This window comes from Eptesicus fuscus, chromosome 4 (genome assembly GCF_027574615.1).
Source record: "Eptesicus fuscus isolate TK198812 chromosome 4, DD_ASM_mEF_20220401, whole genome shotgun sequence".
Taxonomy (NCBI): Eukaryota; Metazoa; Chordata; class Mammalia; order Chiroptera; family Vespertilionidae; genus Eptesicus; species Eptesicus fuscus.
The window spans coordinates 70717562-70744582 of record NC_072476.1 but is presented as its reverse complement, the minus strand read 5'-3'; the positions used below and the strand labels follow the sequence as shown (position 1 = coordinate 70744582).

At 42.9% G+C, this 27021-nt stretch overlaps 1 protein-coding gene across 5 annotated transcripts in view; it reads right to left on the bottom strand.

The window, feature by feature from the left end:
• ARSB (arylsulfatase B) overlaps positions 1-27021 on the bottom strand; it is a 137040-nt gene that overhangs the window by 32554 nt on the left and 77465 nt on the right. For 4 of the 5 annotated variants that reach the window (XM_054715129.1, XM_054715130.1, XM_054715128.1 and 1 more), the window contains one exon: positions 23757-23827. In XM_054715129.1, the coding sequence (XP_054571104.1) occupies positions 23757-23827 (71 nt within the window). Of the gene's footprint in view, positions 1-17792; positions 18329-23756; positions 23828-27021 lie in introns of those variants that run through there. The other variant, XM_054715131.1, reaches the window with a different exon arrangement.

Genomic DNA, 27021 nt, shown 5'->3' with positions numbered 1-27021 from the left:
TCTTGATTTATTTTTTTAAATGTATGTCGTGGGAGAAGTAGTCAAGAAGATAAAATATGCAGTAAATTCTGAGCCATGAAGGAAAAACATTTTATATTGTCCTTTAGAATCTTTTATACTAGGTCTAATCACTTATTCAATCACTCAGCAGACCACATGCACCCTGCCTGGGGCATGCTCCACTTGGCTCAGCTCCTCTCTGAGCTTGTCTTCTAGACCAGAGGGTCCCCAGGGCAGGGACCTGCGCACAGTGCACGGTCACATCCCCAGTGCCCAGCACGGTGCCTGGAGGACAGCAAGAGCTCAGGGCATGGTGGCTGGCCAGCCACGGAGCAACAGAAGTAGAGAGGTAACAGAAGTAGAACAACAGAAGCAGAGAGGTAAGGGCAGAGCCTTGGGGCCAGGGGGCCGAGTGCTTTCAGGGGTGATGGGCAGTGACAAATGTCATGGGAAGGACAAGTAGGCTCGTCCTGGAAAACAGCCAAGGATTTGGGAATCAGGAGGCCACTGGTAACCTAGGGGGCATTTGGGGAAGAAGACAGATGGCAACTGGGTGAAAAGGTCAGGGAGAAACACTCACTGATGGGCACACATACATCTGTTTTTAAAAATTCACCTAAATGTACATGGTTACATGACTGGTGAAGTAAGTGACAGAATACTATGCAGCAGTTAAAATAATAAAGTAGGTCCATATCAGGGTTTCTCAACCTCAGCATTACGGACATTTGGATGGAGGATGCTTTGTCATGGGCCGTCCTGTGCATTGTGGGATGTTTGGGAGCATCCCTGGCCTCTACCTACAAGATGCCTGGGGCACTACCACCCAGCTTGTAACCACCAAAAGTGTCTCCGGAAACTGCCCAAGACCCCCTGGCAATTGAGAACTGCTGCTCTATATGTACTGACCTAGAAAAATCTCCAAGGCAGATGTTTGAGTATTTACAACATGCTTCAAAAAAGTACATTCATACACTATCATTTATGTGAAGAAAATATTTTATATACACGGACATACACATACAACTGCATAAATCCATATTTTATATCTAAGTACATCTACAGTGGTCTAGGACAAAATTGTTCCAGGGGTCATTTCTGGGGAGGGGACTGGGGCTGGGAGTCATTGTGAATTTTGGCTTTATTTGTACTGTTTGTGTTTTTAAAAAATGAAAATGAAAATGTACTTGTTGTTAAAATTAACAGTCTATAAATGAATGGAAATTGACATATGGAGAAAGTCCACGTAAATTCTCCTCCACAAAGTTCAGAGATGAAAAAAGGTGGCCAGAATGAGGCAGAATTAAAGGAAGGAATTTTAGGATGTGGGAAAACGGAGCTAAATTCAGTCATTACAATTTTGTGTAGGGCATGATGAGCGGAGGGGTGAATCATTTCTAGAATGCTTCCACTTATTAGCTCAAGATTTCAATAGTGCTTTGCCAGCAATGTCTTTCCCACTCCAGTTAAATATGCATGAAATGATAGAATTTCTCTCCCTGTTTTTCCACTGCATGTTTCTTTAATTTGTATTTCTTTGGAGTGTGTACAGCTTTCTGTGACTAAAGTGCTGATGCCATTATGGAAACTGTCACTCTTCAGCACTGGAAAGACCTGGGAATAAAAGCTGACTCTGACTGTGTTTGGTCTGGCATGGCTGGGTGTACTGCAGGAGTATATTTGTTTTTCATTAATTTGTTTGTCATTTTTCTCCATGATCTATGGAACATTTATTTCCCCTGAAGCAAAAGAATCTGAAATGTCAGAGGTTTCTCTTGGTTCTGCTGGGGTAATGAATTGTTGAGAAAAAGAAATTTTTCTTATATGCTGTTTGATGGTGGAGGGAGACATTTTGCGACCTTTTGCTGTTTTACGGTGATAATGAATTTCCTGACAAACGTGGAAACTCTGGGCTTCTTTATTAAAATAATAAGGTTTGAGGAATAACTTTGACCTGGACCTTTGTAGAATTAATCAAATACAGATTTTGGAAAAATTGATGAGTTTGGTCTTTACCGAGACACTCTAATTTATTCCTGTCGCCGAGGCAGTACACAGATCTACACCACATAAAAACATCAAACAATTAACTGCAGAGCCGAGTCCCTGAGCAGAGATTTATACACGTTTGGTGGGAGGAGGTACAGGCTCAGGGACTTTCAGCTTCGTCACATCATTGCTTTGTTTCCTTTTTGTTTTCTGTTCTATTTTTTCAAATGTAAAAATAACACAAACTTGAAGAAAATTGGGCCTATTCTGAACAGAATGAAAAAGGTAATAAAAGCATCCATATTCTCACTCTTCAAAGCTAATGGACCATCATAACATTTTGGTTTATTCTTTTTAATCCTTTTTTGATGTCTATGTTTTCTATACAATTGAGATGATACTGAATATAAAATGTTTGGAGTTTTCTCCTCACTTAAATATTGCATACAATGTTTTGTTTCCAATCTTTAGATACTTGAAAAGAAACCAGTACTGAGCCCTCTTACGATGTTCCAAACAAAGGTACCAATTCATGGGGAAAAAAGAAGTAACAGATTCTCTTCTTTGCAACATAATAGGAACTTAAAATACTACCAGTTTCCCAAGCCGTGCCTCTTCCATGGGAGCTGTGCTGCTTCCACGGGAGGCAGGAGGGAGCCACGTCGCTTCCGCGGGAGCCGGGAGGGATCTGCGCCAATTCCGCGGAGGCAGGCCTGCCGTCCCCTCTCCGGACCTGTCCTCAGCTGCAGAGGCTGCGGGCTGGCCCCCCTGTCCCTGTCCGTGTCTGCTCCAGCTCCAGGGGGCCAGCCAGAGCCGGGCGCGGCGACGAAGCAAGCATTCTGCCAGGCCGCTCACACTGCCCACTCTCAGCAGCCGCCCCCCTGGGACTGGGGGACTCCGGCGGCCCGGAGAGGACTGGGCGCCGCCATCTTGTGGCTATGGGTGCCACCACCTTTGTGACGGAGTGATGGTTAATTTTCATATTACCCTTTTATTAGATAGGATATATATACACATATATACATACACACACACACACACATGTATATGTGTGTGTATGTATGTGTGTGTGTGTGTGTGTGTGTGTGTGTGTGTATCTCCTATATAATAAAGAGCTAATATGCTAATTAGACCAGATGGCGGAACAACCTTCTGGAATGACCTTCCAGAATGACCTTCTGGAACAACCAGTGGGGGGAGGGGGGGCGGGGCTGTGAGGGCCTACGCTTGCACAAATTTCATGCATCAGTTCTCTAATCTATATATAAAGAGGTAATATGCAAATTGTCTGGGATGCTGTAACATCATGACCGCTCAGGAGGAGGCTGCGCGCAGGTGGGCAGGAGGGGACTGCATGTGCGGTGAGGCAAGCCACGGAGGGCGCAGACCTGGAGAGAAGAGGGCGTCCCAGCCGCCACGGCTGTGAGGAGGCCCGAAGGAAAGAGGGCCTGCCAGCTATGGTGCGCTGGCAGTCCCACCTCTGCGTGTGAGCTGCAGAGGAAACACCTTTTATGACCGCTCATTGGCTAAGCTCCCGGTACGCCACTCACAGTGTTCTTGGTAACTTGGGTAATAAGAATCCAAGAAGGTGATCTAGGGTTTTCCACCTCACTCCTGGAGGGAAAAATGAAGGTCTGCTGCTGGAGGGGCTAAGAAATGTCATATCCTGCCCTAGCCGTTTGGCTCAGTGGATGGAGCCTTGACCTGTGGACCGCAGGGTCCGGGTTTGATTCTGGTCAAGGGCATGTACCTAGGTTACAGGCTCCTCCCTGGCCGGGGCCCAGGTCAGGGCTCATGCAGGAGGCAACCAATCAAAGTGTGCCTCTCACATTGATGTTTCTCTCTGTCTTTCCCTCTCTCTTCCACACTCTCTAAAAATCAATGGAAAAATGTCCTCAGGTGAGGGAAGGAAGGAAGGAAGGAAGGAAGGAAGGAAGGAAGGAAGGAAGGAAGGAAGGAAGGTCGGAAGGTCGGTCATATCCTATGAAAGAGGCATCTTGAAAATGCCTAAAGAAAGTTGTCATTTTTTTCATGGTGAAGGGACTGGAGTCCATGTTGATGAAAACACCTTGGCGGCTGCAGTGGCCGGCAGTGGCAGCAACAGTGGGGTGGTGGGGGTGGCACCTTCCCCTGATCAGCCCGGTCGCCTCCCGCAGAGGGAGGCCAGACTGTGGCTTAGGCCCGTTCCCAGTGGGGAGCGGGCCTAAGCCGTCAGTAGGACATCCTTTGAGGGCTCCCAGACTGTGAGAGGGGGCAGGCTGGGCTGAGGGATACCCCCCCCCCGACATATAAAATATACGTACATATAAATATACATGCCCTCTTCTGAGCTCCCCCTGCCCTCCACTTAATATTTGGCTATGGCCTTCTTTTCATGTCAACAAATTGGATGTACAGACATAATTTTTAATGGCTACAGTGTCATCCCTGACTGTTGGACATTACTATGGTTTACTTCACTAACCCTTTACTGTGGGGCAGGTTGCTTCTGGTTTCCCCTGGCATCAACAGCTACAGTAAATATGATTGCTTATTTGACTGTTTACTTAGGACACAGTCACAGACATGGAACTCCTGGCCCAAAGCTAATTCACTTGAATTTTGATCCATATTTCTAAATTGACTTTCTAGAAAGTGTTTAGTCCATTGGTTTTAAATCAGATTACACTCCCACAAATGGGTTAAGAGAAAACTGTTCAACGCGCCTTGGGCAAATCGCAAACTCTTGCTGAACTTGAGTGACCCCAGGGTGCGGGACCTGGAGGATCCGGGCTGGAGGGTGAATTCCAGGGAAGCGCGGGTGGCAAGCCGAGGGCCCTGTGTGGGTGCGGGCCTGTGAGTGTGTGTCGCTCGGGTCCACGCTCATGCACACACCCACCCGCCCTCACTCCCTCTCTGCACCCTTGGCCACAAGGAATCTCCGTGCGGCCTGTGAGCTCGGATGCATCCAGTCCCAGCACCAAGCAAGTCTGAGAAAGTTTCCCCAGACTGACTCCTTCCCGCACCAGGAGGATCCGGGCTGGAGGGTGAGGTCCAGGGAGGCGTGGGTGGCACGCCGAGGACCCTGTGTGGGTGTGGGTGTGTGAGTGTGTGTCGCTGGGGTCCACGCTCATGCACACGCCCACACGCCCACACTCCCACTCTGCACCCTTGGCCACCAGGAACCTCGCAGAGTTCAGCCCGCTCGCCAGTGCCCGCCCACTAGGTCGAGCCTTCGGTAGGACCCTGGCTCTGTATATAGATACCCACGCAGATGCCTAGCAGCTAGCAAGTCCTTTTAACCTCTCTGTTAAGATGTATCCTGGTTTCAAAAATGTTAAAATTTGAAGAAAGGAGTATGCGTACAAATGGAGGAAATACAGAACTTCGAGTACGATTGAGGACTACTGCAGAAGTGTTTGTAACAGGCAATTTTGGAAAAACAGAACAAAACTCAAATACATCCTCTGTCTCATCCCGCCCCTGTCATTTGAGCAGGTAGATCGCTCCACAGTGACCAGGTCCAGTGTATCTGGGACCCTAAAATCAGTCCTAGCTCCCTGGAAAGGAAGCCGACCCAACTTTTTGAAGTTTGTGGGGGAAGGGTATGTGTTAATGGACATCTCTTTTTTTCAGCTGTGACTGGTGCAGAGCAAGGGGCTGCATCCTACCGACTGGAGCATGTGGGAACTAGCCTGCTTCTGAATATATAAAAAGTAAATGTCTTGTTACCAAAGTGGAGAAATTTATGAAACGGTTAATGACAGAGAAGCTTCTTTTAGAAGATGCCCCTTCTCACTACTCCCAGACATGCCTCCCTCGGACTGATGACAAGCAGGGTGGCCTCCTACTCACCAGATCCGCCTCGGACACTGGTAGGACCGGAGATGGGGGCGTGAGAGCGCTCGCTCTTGAGGCTTTCAGCTCCAGAGGGTCTGTTTGGAGGAGGACTGGTAACGGATTTTGTTCTTTCCCAGCCTTCTACAGACAAACCATATTCCCAAGCAAAACAATCATTCTTCAAAAGACGCCCAACGTTCACGTCGGCCTCCGGACTGGAAGTGGGTCTTCTCCAAATTCCTAAGGAAAAGCGGCCTAGGGCGGGTCTGCTGCTCCTGATCAACCAACTCGGCCTTTCCTCGCCACACCTCTCGGAGCCGGGCTCTGGGCGCCGCAAAGGGAGAGGTTCCCTGAACCCGCTTCCCGCACACCTAGGCTAGGATACATCTCATAGGAGGCAGCTTCAGGCCAGGGTGGCGGCGGCCAGGTCCTCCGGCGCCTCGCCTCCTGGGCTGCAGTCCGACGTCTCCCAGCGCCCCAGCCTCGGATGTACCCCTGCAGTTGCCCGCACCACCAGTCACCTCAGCGTAGGCCCCAGCAGCCGAAAGCCGGCCTCCTGGCAGCCCGGCCACCACACCCACCACCGCTGGTAGCTCTCCACTGCTCACTTGCTGCCGCGCCCCTGGGGGGGGGGCGTGCTCCGAGCCGCTCCCACCCCTGGTGTGTGCCCACTGCCCAGAGGCCCGCCCTCCCTCCCTCCGCAGCCCGGCGTGGGAAGCTGGCCTCGTTGCCGGGGCTACGATGCCAGCATCCTGCCCGGCCGCTATGGGCACCGCCGTCTTTGTAGCGGAGTGACAGTTAATTTGCATATTACCCTTTTATTAGATAGGATATATTTGTTAATCCTCACCTGAGGATATTTCCCCACTGATTTTTAGGGAGAGTTCTTAGAAGAGAGAGGGAAAGACAGAAAGAAACATCAATGTGAGAGAGACACATCAATTGGTTGTCTCTTGCATGTGCCCTGACCAGGGCCCGGGCCAGGGAGGAGCCTGTAACCAAGGTATGTGCCCTTGAATGGAATCGAACCTAGGACCCTTTGGTCCACAGGCAGATGCTCTATCCACTGAGCCAAACTGGCTAGGGCTATGCCTTTATTTTTGAGAGGTAAGAAAAGCTTCCCGAGTCTAGGATGCAAGATGAGCTCACACAAGGACTGGGGAAGGATGCTCTGTGTCCCTCAAAGACAGAGTGACTGACAACAGGTCCCAGCTACTCTTTGACCAGCCAAATGGATGCATGGAAGTCAAAACCAACACCAGAGTTACCTCTTAGCCACTTACATAGGCCTGAGCACAGGGAATTGTCCTCCTTCCCACACAGAAGTAGTACCACTGGTCACCGAGTTTCTCTACTTACTCTCCCTGGGGCTCACTGGAGTTTGTTATCCCATTCCCATACTCTGCAAGATCCAGAGAAGTACTTGAAAGGAGTCAGAACCCACAAGCCAAGCCAGGTCTCAGAGAAATTGGGGAGGAAAAGTTGGCTACCTCATTTTCGGCTTGGGAACCACTTCCTGGGTGGTAGATGTTCGGTCCACTGCCATATTTTGGGAGTTTGGGCTTCCTTTCTGAATACTGACAGAATGCAAACATCAGGAACAAAAGGAAAAAGGAGCCAAGCTTATGAGATGAACTCTAAAATCTTCATGCCTTGCTGGCTTGAACATATTTTTTCATCAAATGCTCGATCACTTTAAGATCAGAAAACAATTAGGCACTTGGAAAAGGCGAACGGTAATGTAAATTGTTTTCCAGCTAGCCTAAGTAGGGACTCGGGAGGGGGGATTATAAACACTTATAAAACAGTTTTGAAATTTAAGATCTCACATCTGTCTTTAATTATATATCTCAAAATATTTAATTAATCTTCAATAAAATATTCATACAAATATTTTAAATTATAAATCTTGAACTTCATAATTGGGTGAAAAACCTTTCTAGACTACGGGTTGGCTACTCAAAGTGTGGTCAGAGCCCTGGCCGCTGTGGCTCAGTTGCTTGAGCATCGTTCCCTGCACCAAAAGGTCACCATTCGATTCCTGGTCAGGGCACATGTGCAGGTTGCAGGTTTGATCCCAGATGGGGTGTGTATGGGAGGCAACTGATGGATGTTTCCTTCTCACATTGATGTCTTCCCCCCGCCCTCCCCCTCCACCATGCCTCTGAAATAAATAAAAACATGTTTTTTAAAAAGTGCGGTCAGAGAAACAGCAGCACTGGTACAACCTGGGAGCTCATTAGAAATGCTAAATCCAGGTCCCACCCCAGCCTTCCCAATTAGGTCATCTATATGCTCATTCAAGTTTGAGAAGCACTGGTTCAGAGTACGTTGGCAGACCACACCTTTAAAATGGAAGTGTTTTTATCTGGTGGTCACAGGTGATGCAGGAAAATTGTTAGTACTGGTCTACTCTTTCCTCTTCCCCATTAACAGCCTAATTTCTAGTATTATCTTTTCATCACCACCTTATTGACTGATGGTCAGAATATGCCCGATTGCAGAGAGAGCCTATAGTTCAGGCTCTCTGTGACGTTCTCAAGTGGGAAAACAATGCTAAGATCATTATCCTCTTGATTTGGGACCCGGTTAAAGTAGAGAAAAGAAGACAATTGGCTGGAATACCGCACTGATGATGTAGAGCATTTTGATGGAGATGATGAGTAACTCTAAAGAGTATATTTTTCTCTCACTTTCTTACCTCTGCTTTAAGAAATAAAGCAGCTTGTGGACAATACAAGTCTTCAGGAGTGCTCAAAAGCATGCCTAAAATCAGAAATGTGTTTAGCTTAGCAGTTAGAGGAATTTAAACTTAAATCTAAGTTAGTTTTTTTTTTTTAATTCAACTTAATCACCACAACTTGATGAAGTGCCATCAAGTTATCTAAAAGAACATAGATACTGCACTATGGAAGGGTTGATGTCATCCTTGGAGCTGCCAAACGATCAACATTTTGGAAAGTGATTTTTAAAAGGAAAAATATAAAATTATGAAAAACATGCTGTTCTTAGATTTGCTTACATGCCCTTCCAAGTGTCTGGTGATTTATGTACATCTTCTCTTTCCATTCTTTTCTAATTTGGTTTCCATTGTCAATATTTTTAAAAAATGTATATTCATTTAAGTTCAATGCTGGATAAATGCTGCAGAAAAAAATGACCTCATATAAATTTGTAAATATGGAATAATTTAAAAAGGGGGAAGGTTTAGGTTTTTTCAGTCTCTAATATTAAAAATTGTAAACACTAGTTAACAGTTAGAAATTAGGTATTCTAGTCTAACTTGCCCAAGAAACAATTAAAATCCAACCCTCAACTTCCTTTAAATATATACATTACAAACAATTCTTATATCACAGGCAAAAGTTTATAAGAGAGGGTTGTACCTGAACTGGGCTTCTCTCTCCTTCCTCTTTTATTCTTATTTTCTCTTTAGAAAAAGGAAAAGTCAGATATGCATCAAATTATTTGCTGGAAGGAGCTTTTACAAAATGATATAAAAAAGGCTCTGAAATGAATTTTTATAAGTAGTCAAAATAATTCTGACTTCCTGCTTCTGTCATATAAATTACACTAGTGTCAGACTCAAGTAAACTTAAATCTCTTAAACTTGCCATCAATTAAGTGAAATCTAAGTTTTTTGTCTTATTTTATAAACAAATATTAGCTATCACAAATCAAGCACCCCTGACATCCAATTTCTTTTTAAAATATCTGTTAAAGTCTTTCTTTTTTATTTAAATAAAAAAGAACATTTATTCTGCAACTGCTCTTAGTTGTGCCACTGTTCTAGACACTTGGGTACAGTAATGAATACAGAAAACAAACATGTCTGCCCTATGGATCTTATATTTTAACTAGAGGCCCGATGCACAAAATTCATGCAAGAGTAGGCCTTCGCAGACGTGGCAGCTGCCTCAATCACACAGCTGCAGCCCCAGCTTTGTCTGGAAGGTCATCCGGAAGGACATCGGATGGCCATTCAGTCGATTTGCATATTACGCTTTTATTATTATAGATGGGAGGGTCAGATGATAAATATTTAAAATAAAACTATGCCAGATGGTGATATGCACGCTAAAGGTAGTAATGCGGGATGAGATGGTGCCTGGACAGGGCCTAGAACACAGTGTCAACATTAGTTTCTTCTCTTTATTTCCCTCCATGTGGTTTCTCTCAAGCACCTTCCTTAACCTTGTCTGTACCTTGTTCAAAACTGCTTATGTGGAAACATTTAGAAAAGCTAGTGCAGGTACCTAACAACTCTCATATGCTAAAGCTGACTGAAAGCTCCTTTCCTGAGAAAAATAGCATGGTGCTCAGGAGGTAAGTAAGAAATATACTAGCAAACCTTCACAAACATTCCTAATTTGGAAATCAGGGCAGGTCACAGGACCAAAAGAAAGCCTCCATGTGAAAAACTCTTTCATTGCTTTGGGTCAAGAAAATCAGGAGTCATCCAATCCAGAAAGCCCGAGTATCTGCAGCACACTAGACAGAAAGATTGCTTGCAGCGGGTCCACCTTAATACGGGGTACAGTAGCACCAGGAAAGGGACAGGGTACAGTCACCTGCATGCCTGGAATAGAGTCCAGGCTGATGAGAGGAGACCATAACACTGGCTCCATCTCAATGGCTCCATCAAATACAAAAAGAGCATCTAGAGATTATTTTCCCTTATTTGGATGGCCCACTGCACTGTCCACTTCTCCTCATCACTAAACTAATTTTGCATCACTAAACTAATTCTATATATCTTATATAAATAGATCCTCCTGCTTTTATATTTGAGATTATTCTAATAGCTTGCAGAGATGGAACCTAAAGATAATCCATCATTAGCAATAACCAGCTAATTTACACTCAGTAACAAAATAGTACCAGCATGAAACATATGAAAACATATAGAAATATGAACATATTTCAAAACTTAAAAAGGAGATGAACATATAACTGTGGAGGTATAGACACAGCATACCTGAGACTGTTTACTGAGGAAAAAGAATAAACTGGCAGCAGCAACTTTGTGTACTTAAGACAATCAAGTGAAATATTAACTATGAAAGAAAAGGCAAAAAAGGTGAAATTGATAATTTTTGTTAGTAAAAAGAACTGGAAAGCCTATAGCAAGGTAGCAAGGCAAGAGATTTGCCATACTACATTCTGAAATGCCACTGGAAGCATTAAAGAGAATCAGAATGAGATCTGTAAAATCTCATTCTGCAACTCACCCCAGAAAGTAGGGAAAAGGGCAAAGAGATGAAAATAAGAAGTGAAAGAACATGTATAATATATAAAGGTCATCCAACATACATATAAGTGGTGTTACTCCCCAAAAGACCGAATTATTTTTAACAGAGATAAAACCCAAAGATATATCAGATTTAAGCATTCCTGGGATAAAACAGCTTATAGTAAATTGTGCAGTGATCACTGTGTACCAGGAAGAACTGATGAAATAAATCGAAAATACACTAGATATATAGTTGACTATCAGTACCAAAGACAGAACACTATAATTATCCAGGTAGGAGGAGAAAAAAATGGATACCTCCAAAGCAAGGACACCAGACTGTATTGAGATTGCTTTTCTGTAACAATAGATGCCAATGACCGTGAGCAATGTTTACAGAATTTTGAAGGAAAAAATTGTAACTTTGGGATTGTTTACCCAATAAAGTTGCGTTATGTAAGTAAGTAACAGAAAGACATACAATATTCTCAAATATGCAAGGCCTCCCAAAGCACATCACCCATGACATTTCCATGGAAAGAAGGTAATTCAAAGATGTACCCAAACCAACCAATAAAACAAAATAAAAAGAAAAATTCTATCTCAAGATAAAATTAATTACAGTAAAAGGAAGTAAGCACTGAAGTCCATAAGTAATTTATATAAAATTAAATCTGTTCCTTATTCCTGCACCTGGGACTGACTATAGTAACTGACTATATGCAAGTCTTTGTGTCATGCTTTACTCTCTGTGAACTAAGACTAAGGCAGTGAACAGTAATGAACAATTCATACATGATGCTGAAAATATGAAATAAAACCTCTAGTTCTTTAATTGATACCACATTTTAAACTGAATTAATAATAACAGAGAGTACTGATGACTTCCAGGAGTCGGGGGGGTAGGAAAAATGGGAAGTGGTAGTCAAAGGTATGAAGTTCCAATTATAAAATGAAAGTTTCTGGGGACCTAAAGTGTGGTAAATAGAGTCAACAATATGTATTGTACACTGGAAAGTTACTAAAAGAGTAATTACAAATGTTCTTACCATTGTTCTCCCCAAAATGGGTAACTATGTAAGGTAATGGATATGTTAACTAATCTTATTGTGATAATCATTTTGCAATATAAATATTTATCATCACACTGTATACCTTAAATATACATAATGTTATGTGTCAAATATCTCAATAAATCTGGTGAAAAAACACCACCAAATATCCCCAGTTCACAGAAACTCTTACAGAAGACACCAAGAGAGAGGGAACACTATCAAGTTATTCATTGAAAACAGCATGACCCTGACCAAAACCTTACCAAGATAGCACAAGAAATCATAATTATAGTATATATTTATACATAAATATAAATATAAAAATGCTAATCTAAGCAAGTTAGATCTAGTAATGTATAAATTGAGTATATCTCAAAAATGCAAATTTAACATAAAAAATAAACAAGTCAAAGGAGAAAACTTCATGACAATATTATTACAGGCAGAAAATTTTTGAAAAAAATATTAAGCACCTATTTATGATTTTTAAAATTCGACAGACTAGGAATAGAAGGGAGTTTTCTCACTCTGAGAAAGAATATAAAAAATCTATAATAGACATTATACCTAATGGTAAACGTTGAAAGCTTTCCCTCTGAGATTGGGAAAAAACAAGGATGCCTGATGTCACCACTTTTATGCAATACTGAAACACAACAGTACAATCAGACAAGGCAAAGGATAGGCCTGGAAAGAAATAAACAAACTGCCATTGTTCACAGATAATATACAAAACCAACAAGGTATTAGACTTGATAATAAGGCTTAACAATGTCATTTACTCAATATAAGATCAAATCTCAACTAAATATGCAAAAGTCAATTGTATTCCTATATATTAACAACTAACATAATTCAAAAAGAAAAAAGAACCATGTTTGGTAGCAACAAAAACATAAGGTACCTAAAAACAAATTTAATTTAAAAATCTTGAAAATTGTAATATTTTACAGGAAGTCATTAGAGAAGATTACATCAAAGTAGAGATATACAGCGTGGAAAGACTTAATATTGTAAAAAAATGATAACACACTCCAAACTTATCTCTCAATGTAATTTCAATCAAAATCTAAACTTTTTTCAAGATGGTAGGCATTATAATATTGATTTTACTACTTTAAAACTGTAAACCTATTTTGATATTACTTCTATTATACCTGAAACTTTTTTTTTTTAAAAGAGCCAGATAGGACTAGAAGAAAATATAAGTGAATAATTGAACTCAGAATGAATAATTTTTTAAAAGTCTTATTTATTTATTTTTAAAAAATATTTTTATTGATTTCAGAAAGGAAGGGAGAGGGAGAGATAGAAACATCAATGATGAGAGACAATCATTGATCAGCTGTCTCCTGAACACCTTACACTGGGTATTGAGCCCGCAACCCGGGCATATGCCCTGACCGGGAATCGAACCATGACCTCCTGGTTCATAGGTCGATGCTCAACCACTGAGCCATGCTGGCTGGGAAATTTTTAAACACAATGGAAGAATTCTATAAAATGAAAGTTTTAAAATTTTAAATTTAGAAGATTCCAGAAAAATAAAATTTTAAAAACTTGCTACAAAAAATTAATATTAATCATATAAAAAGTTCTTATAAATTGATAAAAAAATCTTTTTTCTTAGCATGGGAAAAAGGAAAACTAGTAATTATGGCCCCCAAATATTCAATAAACATGAAAAATAAGCCTAACCTCAGCAGTAATCAAAGAAATTAAAATACATTATTTGATTTATTAAATTGGCACATTTAAAAAATGCTAATATCCCTTCTAGCCAAGATTCCAAGAAATAAGCACTCCTATGCAGTGATGGTAGATCTGTCAACTCATACAATATTTCAGGGAAGCAACTGGGCCACATATATCAAAAGATCTTTAAAATGTTTATGCCTCTTGACCCAGGAATTTTGTTTTAGGCATTATCCTCTCAAAATAATAGATGGTCACTGGGGCTTTATTTATATTAATTAAAAACTGAAAATATCCTAACAAATGCAAAAGTAGATAATGACTAAGTAAAGTATTTCCACATGTTAGAATGGTAGACACATGTCAGAAATACCATGACATGCAGCCATTAATAAAATTATTACACAAAATTTTTTAAGATGAAAAGTTTCCATACTTAATTCTGCTAAAAATTAGGCAATAAAATAATACATCATATGATTAAATTCTATAAGAATCTGTGTAAATAAATGTGTGGGAGTGGAGGGGGAGAGAGAAAGAGAATAGAAAAAGTACATTAAACTATTAACAATGCTTACTTTGGGGTAGGCAGGAGAGTAGGATTAGAGTGGTTTCTATTTTTGTCTCTGAGCTTTTTTGTATTTTTCAAAACTATTACACAAAACCCCTCTTATGTATTACTTGTCTGTATAAAAAACAAACAGGGAGCTTGCCAATGCAGACAAGATCAAACCTAATCTCCTTGGTCTGGCACACACCTTTTTCATCTTTCCCACCTTCTCTTTCTCTTCCCTTTGCCCCTGGAACAGGCGTACACACACCCTTTTACTCACACTCTTCTATGCCCAAGGTGGCTTTTCCATCTCAGGAACTCCTACTTCCAGGTTCAGAGCAAGGCTCCCTTCCCTTCATAAACTAGCCTGTGTGATTACCCCTCCTTCGCTCTCGTGCAGTGCTCTATGAGGCGCCGTGGAAATCATCTGGCAATTCACCACGTCTAACTTGTAATGTCTCTACCACTGTTGTTTTGAACTGTTACTTGATACTTCTTTTAACTTTTTGTATGTTTTTGTTCTTCTCTGCAACAAGATTATAAACTACTCTTTGTATTTTTCATAAAGTCTAGTGAAACAGAGTAGGTGTCTGTGGTAGACAAAGGCCCCCAAGATGGCCATGTCCTAACCCCAGAACCCGTAAGTTACATGCAAAGAGGAATTAAGATTGCTAACCAGCTGGCCTTGATGTGTGGAGAGTACCCTGGATTATCCAGGTGGGCCTGATATCATCACAAGAGTCCTTAAAATGTGGAAGAGGTCAGAGGAGGAGATGTGATGATGGGAGCAAGGTTGGAGGGATGTCCTATGAGAGGGACTCAACCTCCACTACCGGCTTTGAATGGAGGAAGGAGGCTATGGCCAAGCAAGGTGCAAGCGAGGCTGGAAAAGGTGAGGAGATGGATTCTCTCCTAGAGCCTCCAGAAAGGAATGCCGCCCTGCTGACACTCTGGGGTTTTGTTCCGTGAGACCCATTTCAGACTTTTAGCCTACAGAATTCTATGATAAATCTGTTTTGCCTTAAGGCATTAAGTATATAGTAATTTGTACCAGCATTGATAAAACATTAATAAAGGGTTAACTATTGTTTTCTTTCACTCACATTAAAATCAAGAAAAGACAAAACTAAAGTTGTTGAAATGATAGACAAATTTAAAACTATACTTTTTGAAGAAGTCTAGCCTAATGCCTTTCATTATTTATTGCTCCTTAGTGCTTACACAGGTGGGGCAAAAGTAGGTTTCTAGTTGTGAGTACGCAAAACAGAGCTTATTCTTAAATTTTCATTTATTAACTAGAGGCCCAGTGCACAAAATTTGTGCACTGGGGGAGGAGGAGGTCCCTCAGCCCGGCCTGCAACTTCTAGCAGTCTGGGACCCCTAAGGGGATGTCCGCCTGCTGGCTTAGGCCCAGGGGCATTGGGCCTAAGCCTGCAGTCAGACATTCCTCTCGCAGTCCAAGGCTCTCGCAGTCCTTACCACCTGCCTACAGTGGAGTCTGGAGAGGCTCCTGCCACACTGCTGCACTCTCCAGCCATGAGCGTGGCTTCTGGCTGAGCGGCGCTCCCCCTGTGGGAGCACATTGACCACCAGGGGGCAGCTCCTGTGTTGAGCATCTGCCCCCTGGTGGTCAATGCACGTCATAGCGTCCGGTCATTCTGCCAGTTATTCTGCCATTTGGTCGATTTGCACGTTAGGGTTTTATTATATAGGATCCTTGTATTATTTTTCATATGAACAACTATAAATCTACTTTTGCCCCACACTGTTTATTCTGTTTATTTTGTTATCATTTCTTGCTATTTTATTTTATAACTGTTATTTTAACTGTGTATTTTATAACTGTGTATATTTTTTATTCTGATTCAAAAGACTCTTAAACAAGGTACATGTATTCAATCCCTATGTTTGCTGCCAGCAGTAACAGACTTCAGTCTATAAATGCCTGTTACTAACATCTTGCCCTATGAGTGACCTAAGGTAGACCATATACTCAGCTTTCTTTTCTTTTTTAAAAAAAATTAAAATTTTATTGTTGAAAGTATTACATACTCAGCTTTCTCTCAAAAGTGTTTTTAAAAGTTTCATTTCAGCCTTATACATAAGTACCCTATAGCCTCTAAAAAAATCTGACTAGATTAATAAATATTTAGAAAGTGAAATGACTACATTTTCATTTCATTGGACATGTCCCATAAAATTTAGTGAGGTTTCATGTTTTTCCAGAATCTTATGGGTGACTATTTCAAGAAAGGTGCATACACTTAGCCTAACAGATTGTAAGTTAGGGAACTGAGGTGGGAAGATGTCTAGTTTACTGGGAGAGAAAAGAGGGAGCCTGGACATCCCCAAATCTCCAACACACCTGGGTGGGCACAGCTGCTGGGTCTGAAAGGGACTGTTTGGAGTTGAGCTGAGTGTCAAGATCAGCACAGACCTTTTAACCGGCTAGAGTTGCCAGGCTGCTCTTGGAAGCCATGGCTAAAATTTCTAGGCTCTACCAGAATTAAATAGAAGTAAGCAAATAAATAAGTGGGCAGTTGGAAACGGGAGAACTTGGCATCACTGTAACCCTGGGGCGGGGGGTGGGGGTGGGGGGTAAAAGCTGATGTGTAAATGGGGTTCTGGGCAAGTAACCACATGGTGTTTGCAGGAGAGCATCCAGCGAGGCAGCTGGCCCTGGCCAACTGCCCTCCCACTCCCAGCGGCAGGGCCCGCCCGAACCCTTCAAGTCAGCTTCTGCTCTCTGGCCCTGGGAAGCCTTAAAAAAGTTGCTTGCCCTAATTTCTCCAAACATAAAATTGGGCAGTGGGATTTGGCATTTCTGTATAGCTTAAGCCTGTGGTGAGGATTAATTAGTGTTTTTAAAGTGCTGTGGGTTTGGTTTGGTGTGTTTATTTTCTCAGGATGAAAGCCAGTAGGCCAGCACCAAGTGTTAACAGTGGAGGTTTGATGTATGTTACTTGAGATGCACTGTGTGAAGTGGGGTGGATGGGCTACGAGGCTTGTGGGACTGCCTTCGGCACAGAAAAAGCCACATTTCCAAATACACGTTAGTACTCCCCAAAGTAGGGAGCACTAAAAGCCTTTGAAAGTTAAAAAGGAGCAGATTATCTGTGTTGAGGCTCTGTGATTGAGGGCACGCACCAACCCACACCAAGGAAAGTGTGACGAGCTGCCAAGGACAAAGAGCGGCAGCTGGAGAAGACACAAAACCCTGCTCACTCTGTGACGAGCTGTACGATGAGCCCCTATGACCGATGGAAAGAAGGAATGAGAACGCAGGCAGCCGGGGTTTCAGGCGGGCAGCTGGGGAGAGATGCTGTCACACCGCATGTCTCTGACCAGGACAGGTGGGCACAGGGAGGCCACAACTCCCACTCATGAGAACCCAGCAGCTTCCCAGGCATTCCAGTCTCAGAAGCACCCTCTGCGCTGAGTGTTCAAAATAAATCTGTATGGCTTTATTCCTGCTTATGAAAAGTTACACGCACTCGTTACTAAAAAGTAAAAGGCAGAAATACAGAGAGTAAGAAGGACCGACACTCGCCTTCCATCCCAACAGCCAGACTATAATTGCTGTTCACTGTTGTTTGGACTTACTTACAGGAGATAGCTATACCTGCCCTCAATTTACAGGTGATGAAACAAAGAACGTATCCACGGGCTCACAGGAAGTAGGTCAAAGCTGGAATTCAAACCCAGGTCTTCCCGAAACCCCAGAATTCTGCATGTTGCATCAGGTTACACTGCCCTGTGCCCACGCCTTGTTCCTCTGCTTCATCGCCAACCTCACATGTAAGTACCTCAAGGCACCGGCAGGCTTTCACAGCCAGCCTCACAGATGGAAGCTGCTAAGTCCTGGGATGTAACATACAGAGTCAATCACATCGTAATAACTAGGTATGGGGACAGATGGTCACTAGACTTCTTGTGGTGATCATTTCACAAAGTACATAAATGTTGAGTCACTATGTGGTACACCTGAAACAAATACAATACTGTAAGTCAATTAAAATAACTCCTTAAAAAGGTTTGGAATAAAAACGCAAACAGAAGTTGCTATCATCTAGATACGTGGAACCTCTCATGTAACTACTAGAGCCACTTTCCCAGCCTCATTTAAGTGTATAAGGCTCTGTCCACATGCTGTTATTTGAGTGACATGGCTGTAACGAAGATCTGGGTGCCCTTTCCCGCAAACCAGTGTAGAACAGAAAGCAAAGAGACCGCTGAAATCGGCAGGGTGTGACCTATGTGTGAGGCCAGGACCTGGAGAGCCCTGAGTTCCAGCTCTCTTACTTATTAGCTGTGTGTGCCCGATGCCTCAGTTTCTCCTTTTGGATTATAAAGAGGATGAGTGAACTGAATGCAAGGTGCCTTCCACCCTCTGGTGTTTTATGGTGAGCAATCTCATCATTGAGAGTTGATGTGCCTCATGTGTCCCACCTAACTTACTTTACTCTGTTCAATAGCTAATTGCAGGCTGAAAGGTAGAAAGTTGCCTCTGTGTTGCTACTTCTCAGAAAGGAATAAAAGTGCTTTGAAAATAATATATGATGTTACTACTCTTGCCAGATTTATTCTAACTCCATCAGTGAATGATAACCTACTTAGAGGATTGATTTATTAGCATGCATTCTTTCAGTATGTATACAGTCTCTCCTATATAAGGCATCAAGAGAGTTATACAGGTGAAATCTTGCCCTCCTTGGAACTTCTGGCTCTGGGGAGGGGAGACACATGGATATAAATAATTGCAATATGAGGTAGCGAGAGCTCCGTGTTCTAGGATGCCCCAGAGAAACTTCAGGGACTCAAGTTTGGAGGGATCAAGGAGAACTTCATGGAGAAGTAGAAATGTGAATGGGCCTTAAACAAGAATTAGAGAAGCAAAGGAAGATGACAGTGACTGAAGGAGGGCATTGCAACTGTGCTGAGGGGCGTTTCTGCTGGATGACGGAGGTTGCAGGAGGCAGGCTAAGGAGGCTGCATGTAGCTCCGGGCAGTTGGTAACCACAAACAGCCGTCAAGCGGGAAGTGGGAGGCTGTGTCATGCCTTCTTCCAGACCAGTTTCTACCAAAACGTAAGGGCTTACTGATCTCTAGTGCCTACAACAGCTCCATGCACGCCCGTGGGCAGACAGCATCACTGATCAGTGACCTTGGGGATGGCAGCCCAATGTCAGGAAACAGATTTGAATGCTTCTCTGGAGAGGAAACAGGGAGCAACTCCCAAGCATGCAAACAGGGACAACCTTGGATCTCAAGTATAGATTTGGCAATTTTACCACCGAAAATGAGCGCGTGAGAGAGGAGAGGGCGGGGAGACTGTTCTTTCCCCCTGTAATCATGAGCAGAAATAACATCTCATTATGACCTTTAAAGAGAGGAGGCCCTTTAAATGAAACGGTAACGAAGTTGGACAGGATCACTTTGAAGACCTGGCCGTTGGTGGTATGGAAAATGCTAACATCTGTCAGAGCCCTTCGTCTCTAGTGGAGCTCTATCAGCAGAACCTGAGTGCTTCATGTGTGCGTGTGCGTCAGGTGTCTGTGTGGGTTCCACCAGCAGAGGCACGGGAGAATGCTGACGATGCACAGAATCCCACATCTGACTGCCAGGGGGGAGCTGTGGTTGCAGGTGAAGTAGGCTCATTACCTCAGAACAGCCCAGATCAAGCCTGGGGCCTGCAGGTTGATCTATTGCCTTTGAACTAATTTTTCCTCCTGGCCTGAGGCTAGAGCCGGGGTGGGAGCACGGAATTTGGAGCCAGAGCTCTTCAGAACCAAGTAGAGCTACCAAGGGTACGTGGCTGTGAAAAAACCTGTGAGAAGAGTCTCTGCGGGTGCTTAGAATAAGAGGGAGGAGGTGAATCTGCTAAACACAAGAGGTGAGCCTGGGAGGGGATCGGGTACTACTTAGAAGGCAGGGCTTCCCTGTGACACGTCTAGTGTCTAGTCCTGTGATTCGTGGTAGGGGGAGGCACTGGTCCACCATTCCTGACAAGACCCACTAAAAAAGAGAGAGCAGATGGAAAAGTTGATGGATGAGTGATGTTTTAGAATAGGGATCAGAAAGGAGGGCATGATATAGCAATAACAAAATCATATGATATTTCAAATTATTCTAGCACTCTCAGTGTTCCTAACAGTTTCGCTGTGTTCACCCAGTACGACCATGCCTTTGGCTGCCTTCCTGCTTGTCAACGAGTGCACCCTTTCCGGCAGGGTGGGAAAGGAGAGGAGCTGAGGACAGCTTTGCTCACGTAAGGTCCTATTGATACAGAGACCCATAGAATGCTGAAGCTGGAAGGGACTGGAGACGTCATTTAATTCAGCCTTCACAGATGAGGAAAGGGATGAAGTGGCTTTGGGAAGGTGTAGGTGGAGCCCTACCCTCTCCACTATCAGTAAGTACACCTAATCTGGGAAGTGCTGGCGTTAGAAAGCAGAGAGATGTTGCTGTGCTAACATTGACTCCACTGTTAATCCTTAATTTATAGCCTGGATAGGCTGCTTTCTAATTTTATTCCACAAAAGTCTCTAGAACATATTCAAAAAATAGATTCTATAAACATGATTTTTAGACTTTGCTGTCCTATCTATAATAATAAAAGCGTAACATGCTAATTAGATTGGATGTCCTTCCGGATGACCTTCTGGATGAAGCAGGCTGTGAGGGAAGCCGGTGCCGGCAGCCAGGGAAAGGAAGGCTTACTCTTGCACGAATTTTGTGCACTGGGCCTCTAGTAAATACATATTTTCCTATAGCTGGATTTAATTTTTCCCTACAAATTAATTGCACAGAAAAAGAAATGGGCGTATACCACCATCCTATAAAGAAGCAGGTCCCCATAGGTAGCTCTCCTTTCTCCAACGGCTGCACAGTGGATTCAAATGAATATGAAACTGGGAGCAAAGGCCCACGGTGCTGCCCGTGTATAAGAGGGGGCACTCGGCTGCCTGCAGGCACAGACAGCACAGAGAGCTGCCCTGTTTCCGTGGACAAATAGTGAATGTGGCTCTGTATCAATGTCAAGGCCTGACTGTGTCCCTCACTGTGCACAGAAGTCAGAGCAAGAGTCTGGGCTGGCAGGGAAGGCCTGGAATGGGCTTCAAGGAGGGGGAAGGTGGAGCAGCAATAAAGGGTCTTGGTGAGTCCATATTTAGTATGTGGGAAGCTGACTCCAAGCAAAGTGGAGGGACCTGCTCAAGACCTTACAATCGAGGGTGGCGAAACTAAGACGATCCTCTGTTCTGATTCCCATGCCTTTATTAACTTTTACTCTGGAGCTGGGGACACTTTGGGGAAGACAGTGAAAGTCACAGCACGCAGTGCGATGGCCAGGTAACACAGGAACCGAGTTCGTAAGCTCCCATTTCTGGTGCCAAGACAAAACATACCTTAATGAGTGAAGGGGGCTTAAGGCTTTTCATTTATGGATAGGATTTAGTGGGTCAGAACAGTTTACAAACATTATAACGTGGGCAGCATACTCAGCACATTAAATTACTCGGAAGTTTTAAAAACCACTCGTGCCTTCCCCCTACTTCCTCGGGACCCCGGGAGAGATTCTGATAGGACTGGCCCTTGGTTAAGAACCACTGCTCTGGTGGCCCACCGACAGACTGGACCCTGTCAGCTCCCCTAGGTGTGCGGGGCAGAGGGAGGTTTACCAACCACCGATGGACAGCCTCACAGTAGCCATCACGAGCTGTGGCTCTCTTGTGCAGCTCATCCAGTCATTTCCTAGCACCTTCCAGAATAACCCTTCTAGACCAATAGAAATACATAGGGAATTAAAGTTTTTCTATTAGCCACATTAAAAAGGAAAAGGAAACAGATAAAATTCATATTAATAGTACATCTAACTCAACATATCCAAAGTGTGCCATTTCAACATGTAGTAAATATATGTTATATTTTACTTTTTCATACTAAGTCTTCAAAATCTGATGTGTACTTTATACGTACAGCACATCTCCATCACCATTAGCCACATTTCAAGTGTTCAGTAGCCACAAAAGGCCAGTAGCTACCAGGCTGGACATATAACTGCCCTTTCCTCCCTCATTCACCTAAGTTTACTCCAAGAGACATAGAGATTTCCCCACAATGTAGCCATTCCTGCCTGTCTCAGGGCCTTTTCCTTCCCAAGTCTAATGTGGACACTTTGGTCTTTATTCCATCCCAACTCTCCTCCACTCAGTCATCAAGTAATCATTCCTGAGCGCCTACTAAGTGCTGGCTCTTTGTTAACTTATGAGGATGAAAAGATAACAAGTCACAGACCTTGACTTCCAGGAGCGCTGAGGTTGGTGGGAAATGAAGGCACACAGAAGAGAGCCTGATGACTGCTATACAGAGAGCCTGCGGAGGGACCACAGTGGAAGGGATGGCTGCTCCTTCTGGGCTGATGGAAAGCAGTCACAGCGATGGGACACTGGGCTGGTTTTAAGGGGCGGGAACAGTTGTGGAGAGGCAGAGAAAGTGTTTCAGGCAAAGGGAAAAGCATATTCAACACAGAAGTATGATGATCTGCATGCCTGGAAATGGCAAGTGTCTCAAAAGAAAACGGCAAGGAGTGCCTGGAGTGAGGGTCATTCTCGGAGCAGGGAGACCTGGTGATGGCTTTTCGCATAGACTGGAGAGGACTAAGAAGCAAGGAGAGCCTGAAGGAAGGGGAACCGCCATGTTTAGAAAGGAGGGGATGTGAGCACCGACCTGAATGAAGGAAATGTAAGAGCACCATTTTCTAAAGACAGCCTCCAGGTGAGGCATTCTGATGGCACCTGGGCAAAGGGCGGAATAGGTAATGCTTTCCAGGCTCAGACCCCGAGGCCCCTGGCATGTTTTACACAGGGCTACTGCAGCCTGTTGGGGTCTGAGAGCATTAAGTGGCCTGAGGAATGAATAGAGAGAGCTACCTATGGGTTAATTTAGGCAGTAGAATCATGCTAAGTTACCTCCACGGTTGCTCAGTAAGTCATGCCTGTGAGATGCCAGCTTGATCAGATGACATGATGGCTTATTTGACCTTGAGTTTTCTGGAAGAAGGCCGGAGCTCCCAGGTAAGAACAGGGTAACAACAACGTGACATTGGCAGTGACAAGGAGCCTCTGAGATTCATGGGTGCTCCTTTCACACATGGGAAAGCTGAGGCATGGAGAGTGAAAAGGCTTAATTAAAGGCCATACAGTTAGTAAGTCTGCAGAGCAGAGAACAAAATTCAGCTTGGTGGTATCAAAGCCACGGTGAGACTAGACAACAGCTGTCATGGAGAACTGTTTTACCTTTCCAGAAAATTCAAGTGGAAAAAGAGAAAGCAAGGCTAGAGACACATTAGGTAAGAAAACCATCTTTGCGAGCCACACAGATTTCGTTTAGCAGCAGTGAACAAGGTACTCACACGGAGAAATGTCCACAAAGTCTGGGTCGATGTTATGTAGCAACTCAATTCTGGGGGACGGGCTTCCTTCACTAGAAAAGAATTTTTTAGAAAACGTTAATTTCCTCTCTCAAATGTTAATTTCCTCTCTAAATTTCCTTTTAACGCCCTGGGATTTGTACATATCTGATTACAAATGATTTTAACGCCCTGGGATTTGTACATATCTGATTACAAATGATTTTAATACCTCCTATCCTCATACTTGTAGAAAAGAGCAAATGTGCCAATTAACATGTATCGCCAAGTAGTCCTCATTTGTTTACATTATAACAATGACTGACCATTTATATAAGAATTACAGTGTCAAGCGTATTTTAAAAAAATGAGTCCTGTGACCTTTTGCAATAGACAATGTAGCTGTATTTAAACATACTGAATCCTCACAGTGAAATGGAGACAGAGCATCTGCCAAAGTGGCGGCATCAGTAGTATAGATTCAACATGCCTCGTGGATATCAGCTTATGTGAGAAAAGCTACTGTCTTCCCTGTCCAGGTTGGCAACATGGTTAGAACTTATAGTTAATACAAGTACATGTGAAATATATATACTTCTTTAACATAAAAACTCGAGGGTGCATGCAAATACAATCACAACTTACAATAGTGCTGGAAAAAACCTTCAGATCACTTAGTCCAACCCCTCACGTTGCCGAAGAGCAAGGCACATAGTAAGTTATTGGCCACATAATGGGTTGTGTGACTCTCAAAAGAGTATTCTTTAAAAAATGGGAGCATAAACATCAGACGTATGTGGGGTGTACATGAAGCACCCAGGTCATTTTGCTAGTATATCCTTAGCCTTACGGAAGATGTTAGACACAATTCCAATCACTGGGAGAGAACTGTGGAGAACTTGATAATCTAATAGGAGATTGCCAAGTGCTTTTAACGCCCTGGGATTTGTACATATCTGAATAACCAGGTAAGGCTCCTGAGGTACTAAGAGGCCATGTTTTCAGGTGGCCCAATATCCACACCCCAAACTCACAGCTAGTTATCCACAGCAGTGGTTTGGGATTCTAAGGACCATGAAATTTCAAGAAAATCTGGGTTGTGACTGGCAATGTTGTATTTGCGAAGTAAGGAAATGTTAAAACAAAATTAAATGTATTAAAACAAACAAACAAAACCCTTCAATTCCCATCGCCATTATTTTTCATCTTCTGGATGAAAGTTCCTTATTATATGCATGTTTTGTTAATATTTTCTCTAATTCTATGGGTTGTTTTTTTTGCTTTCCTGATAGTATCATTTGCAGAACAAAAGTTTTAGTATATGATACAATTTCTTCCTCAAAGGTATGTGTATCAAAGTGGGTTGGATTAAAATAAAAGTGTTTAGTATGTTCATAACAGCTTTTAGCAACTATCAACTGTGATCACCACAATCTTAAAGAACAAATTGTGGCCTCATCAAACTCATAAAATGCTTATGGGATTGATTATTGCTGTATTACAACATGTGTTAGCTTCTATCTTCTCTATGTTTCTATATGTATGTATAGGTAATGCTATAAATACTGTATTTCAGTATTCTTTTGCACATTATTCCAAAGTTTCTTTTCCATACAACCAAAGCACTAGAAACTGGGCAATGTCAGTTGCTTCAATAGTTTATGGTCTTACTTCTGCCTCGTTCTGAAGCCCTGGCTTTCTCATATGCAAAATAGCATTGTCTTTAAGAGCACAGCCTTTCAGAGTTTGCATCTCAACTCCACAAATTACTGGCCATATAAACTTGAGCCTTGTTTTTCTCACTAGCAGAATGTGGATAAAAGTACCAACTTACAGGGTTGCTATGAATTAAATGAGGCAACAAATATAAAGCACTTAGCCCAGTGCCTGGGATATACTGAGTGCTGAATAAGCTGGTCGCTTAAGATCAACAACAACTTTCATTGCAAAATGCAGATTCTGACTATGCGGACCCGGGAAAAATACAACCACAAATGCAAGGCTACAATCTGAGATGCAGATATAAGAATAATATATAGACACAATGGACATTAATATTCTTATCCATTCTTCTTGCTAGCAAGAGTTCTCCTATGAAATACAATGATGTAGCTATAACTGATTTCTAAGGCCTGTTGTGATACTCTCTCCCATGTGAGAGTCTCTTTAGAAAAGCATCAGTGTCAAATAGGGCTAAGTCACACAGTCTACTCATGATAAGCTGCCTATAAAAAAGGTATGTTTCAATCTGTTATCTAGGAATTTTCCTTATTTTTCAGTTTAGGCAGATGGCACAGTTTAGCTGTATAAGCAACACTCCCCTGGACTGTTGATTCCATTTGTGGAATGTAAATCTCTGAATAATGACTGGTGATATTTATAGTGATTTTTCAACACTCACACAAGTTCCTTGTTTTTAGGTGAACCCAGGGAAGGGGAGTTTCTATGATGGCAGCTCTTTGGGCTCCAGGCTGACGGGAACCAAGGAGAGTTCTCTAATTAGGTAAGCACCTACGGGACTCTTCAAGGATCCTTACTGCACAGTGCTCTCCTCCTGCCTCGCATGCATTAGTGTTCAAGGCAGTCAGTTCACAATGACCACGTGATGATGGACACCCACCTCTAAACCAGTGAAATGGGCACATCGCACACATGTCCATAACAATCAAATTGGAGTCTCTTGGGGGTCTATGGCTGAGCTAGTTGGAATAATAGTGACCAGCATTTATAGAGCACTTACCATTTTAAATACTTTACATGCATTATTTCATTTATGACACTATGATGTAGACACCACCTTGGCACAATGCAGTTAAGTGAGTTACAAGATTACGTGGTTAAGCAGGTGATAGAATTGGGTTTGGAACTCAGGCAGACTGACCCCTGAGTTCCCCACTCCTAACCACAATGCTAAATTGTCTCCTTAGTGAAGTGTAGACATGGCCTCAGTATCTCCTTGAATGTATTCTATTTTTACTCATGTAGCTTATTATTAGGCACCATTAACAAATATCTCTATTGACTTCAAATGTCTCTATTAAGAGTTTTTCTCCATCCTCTTGTCTTAAAGACTGATACATTTCAGTATTCAATTTTAATTTACCTCAAATTTCATATTTTCTGGATTAATTTTTTAAAAAATAGGACAAGGAGAAATTGATCAGTGACTAGTTTCCAATATGCTATAAATATTTTCTAAAAGTCTACAGTTTCAGACACTGAGATCACAGCACTGTCCATTTATAAATAGAGTTTCCAGTTTTTGACT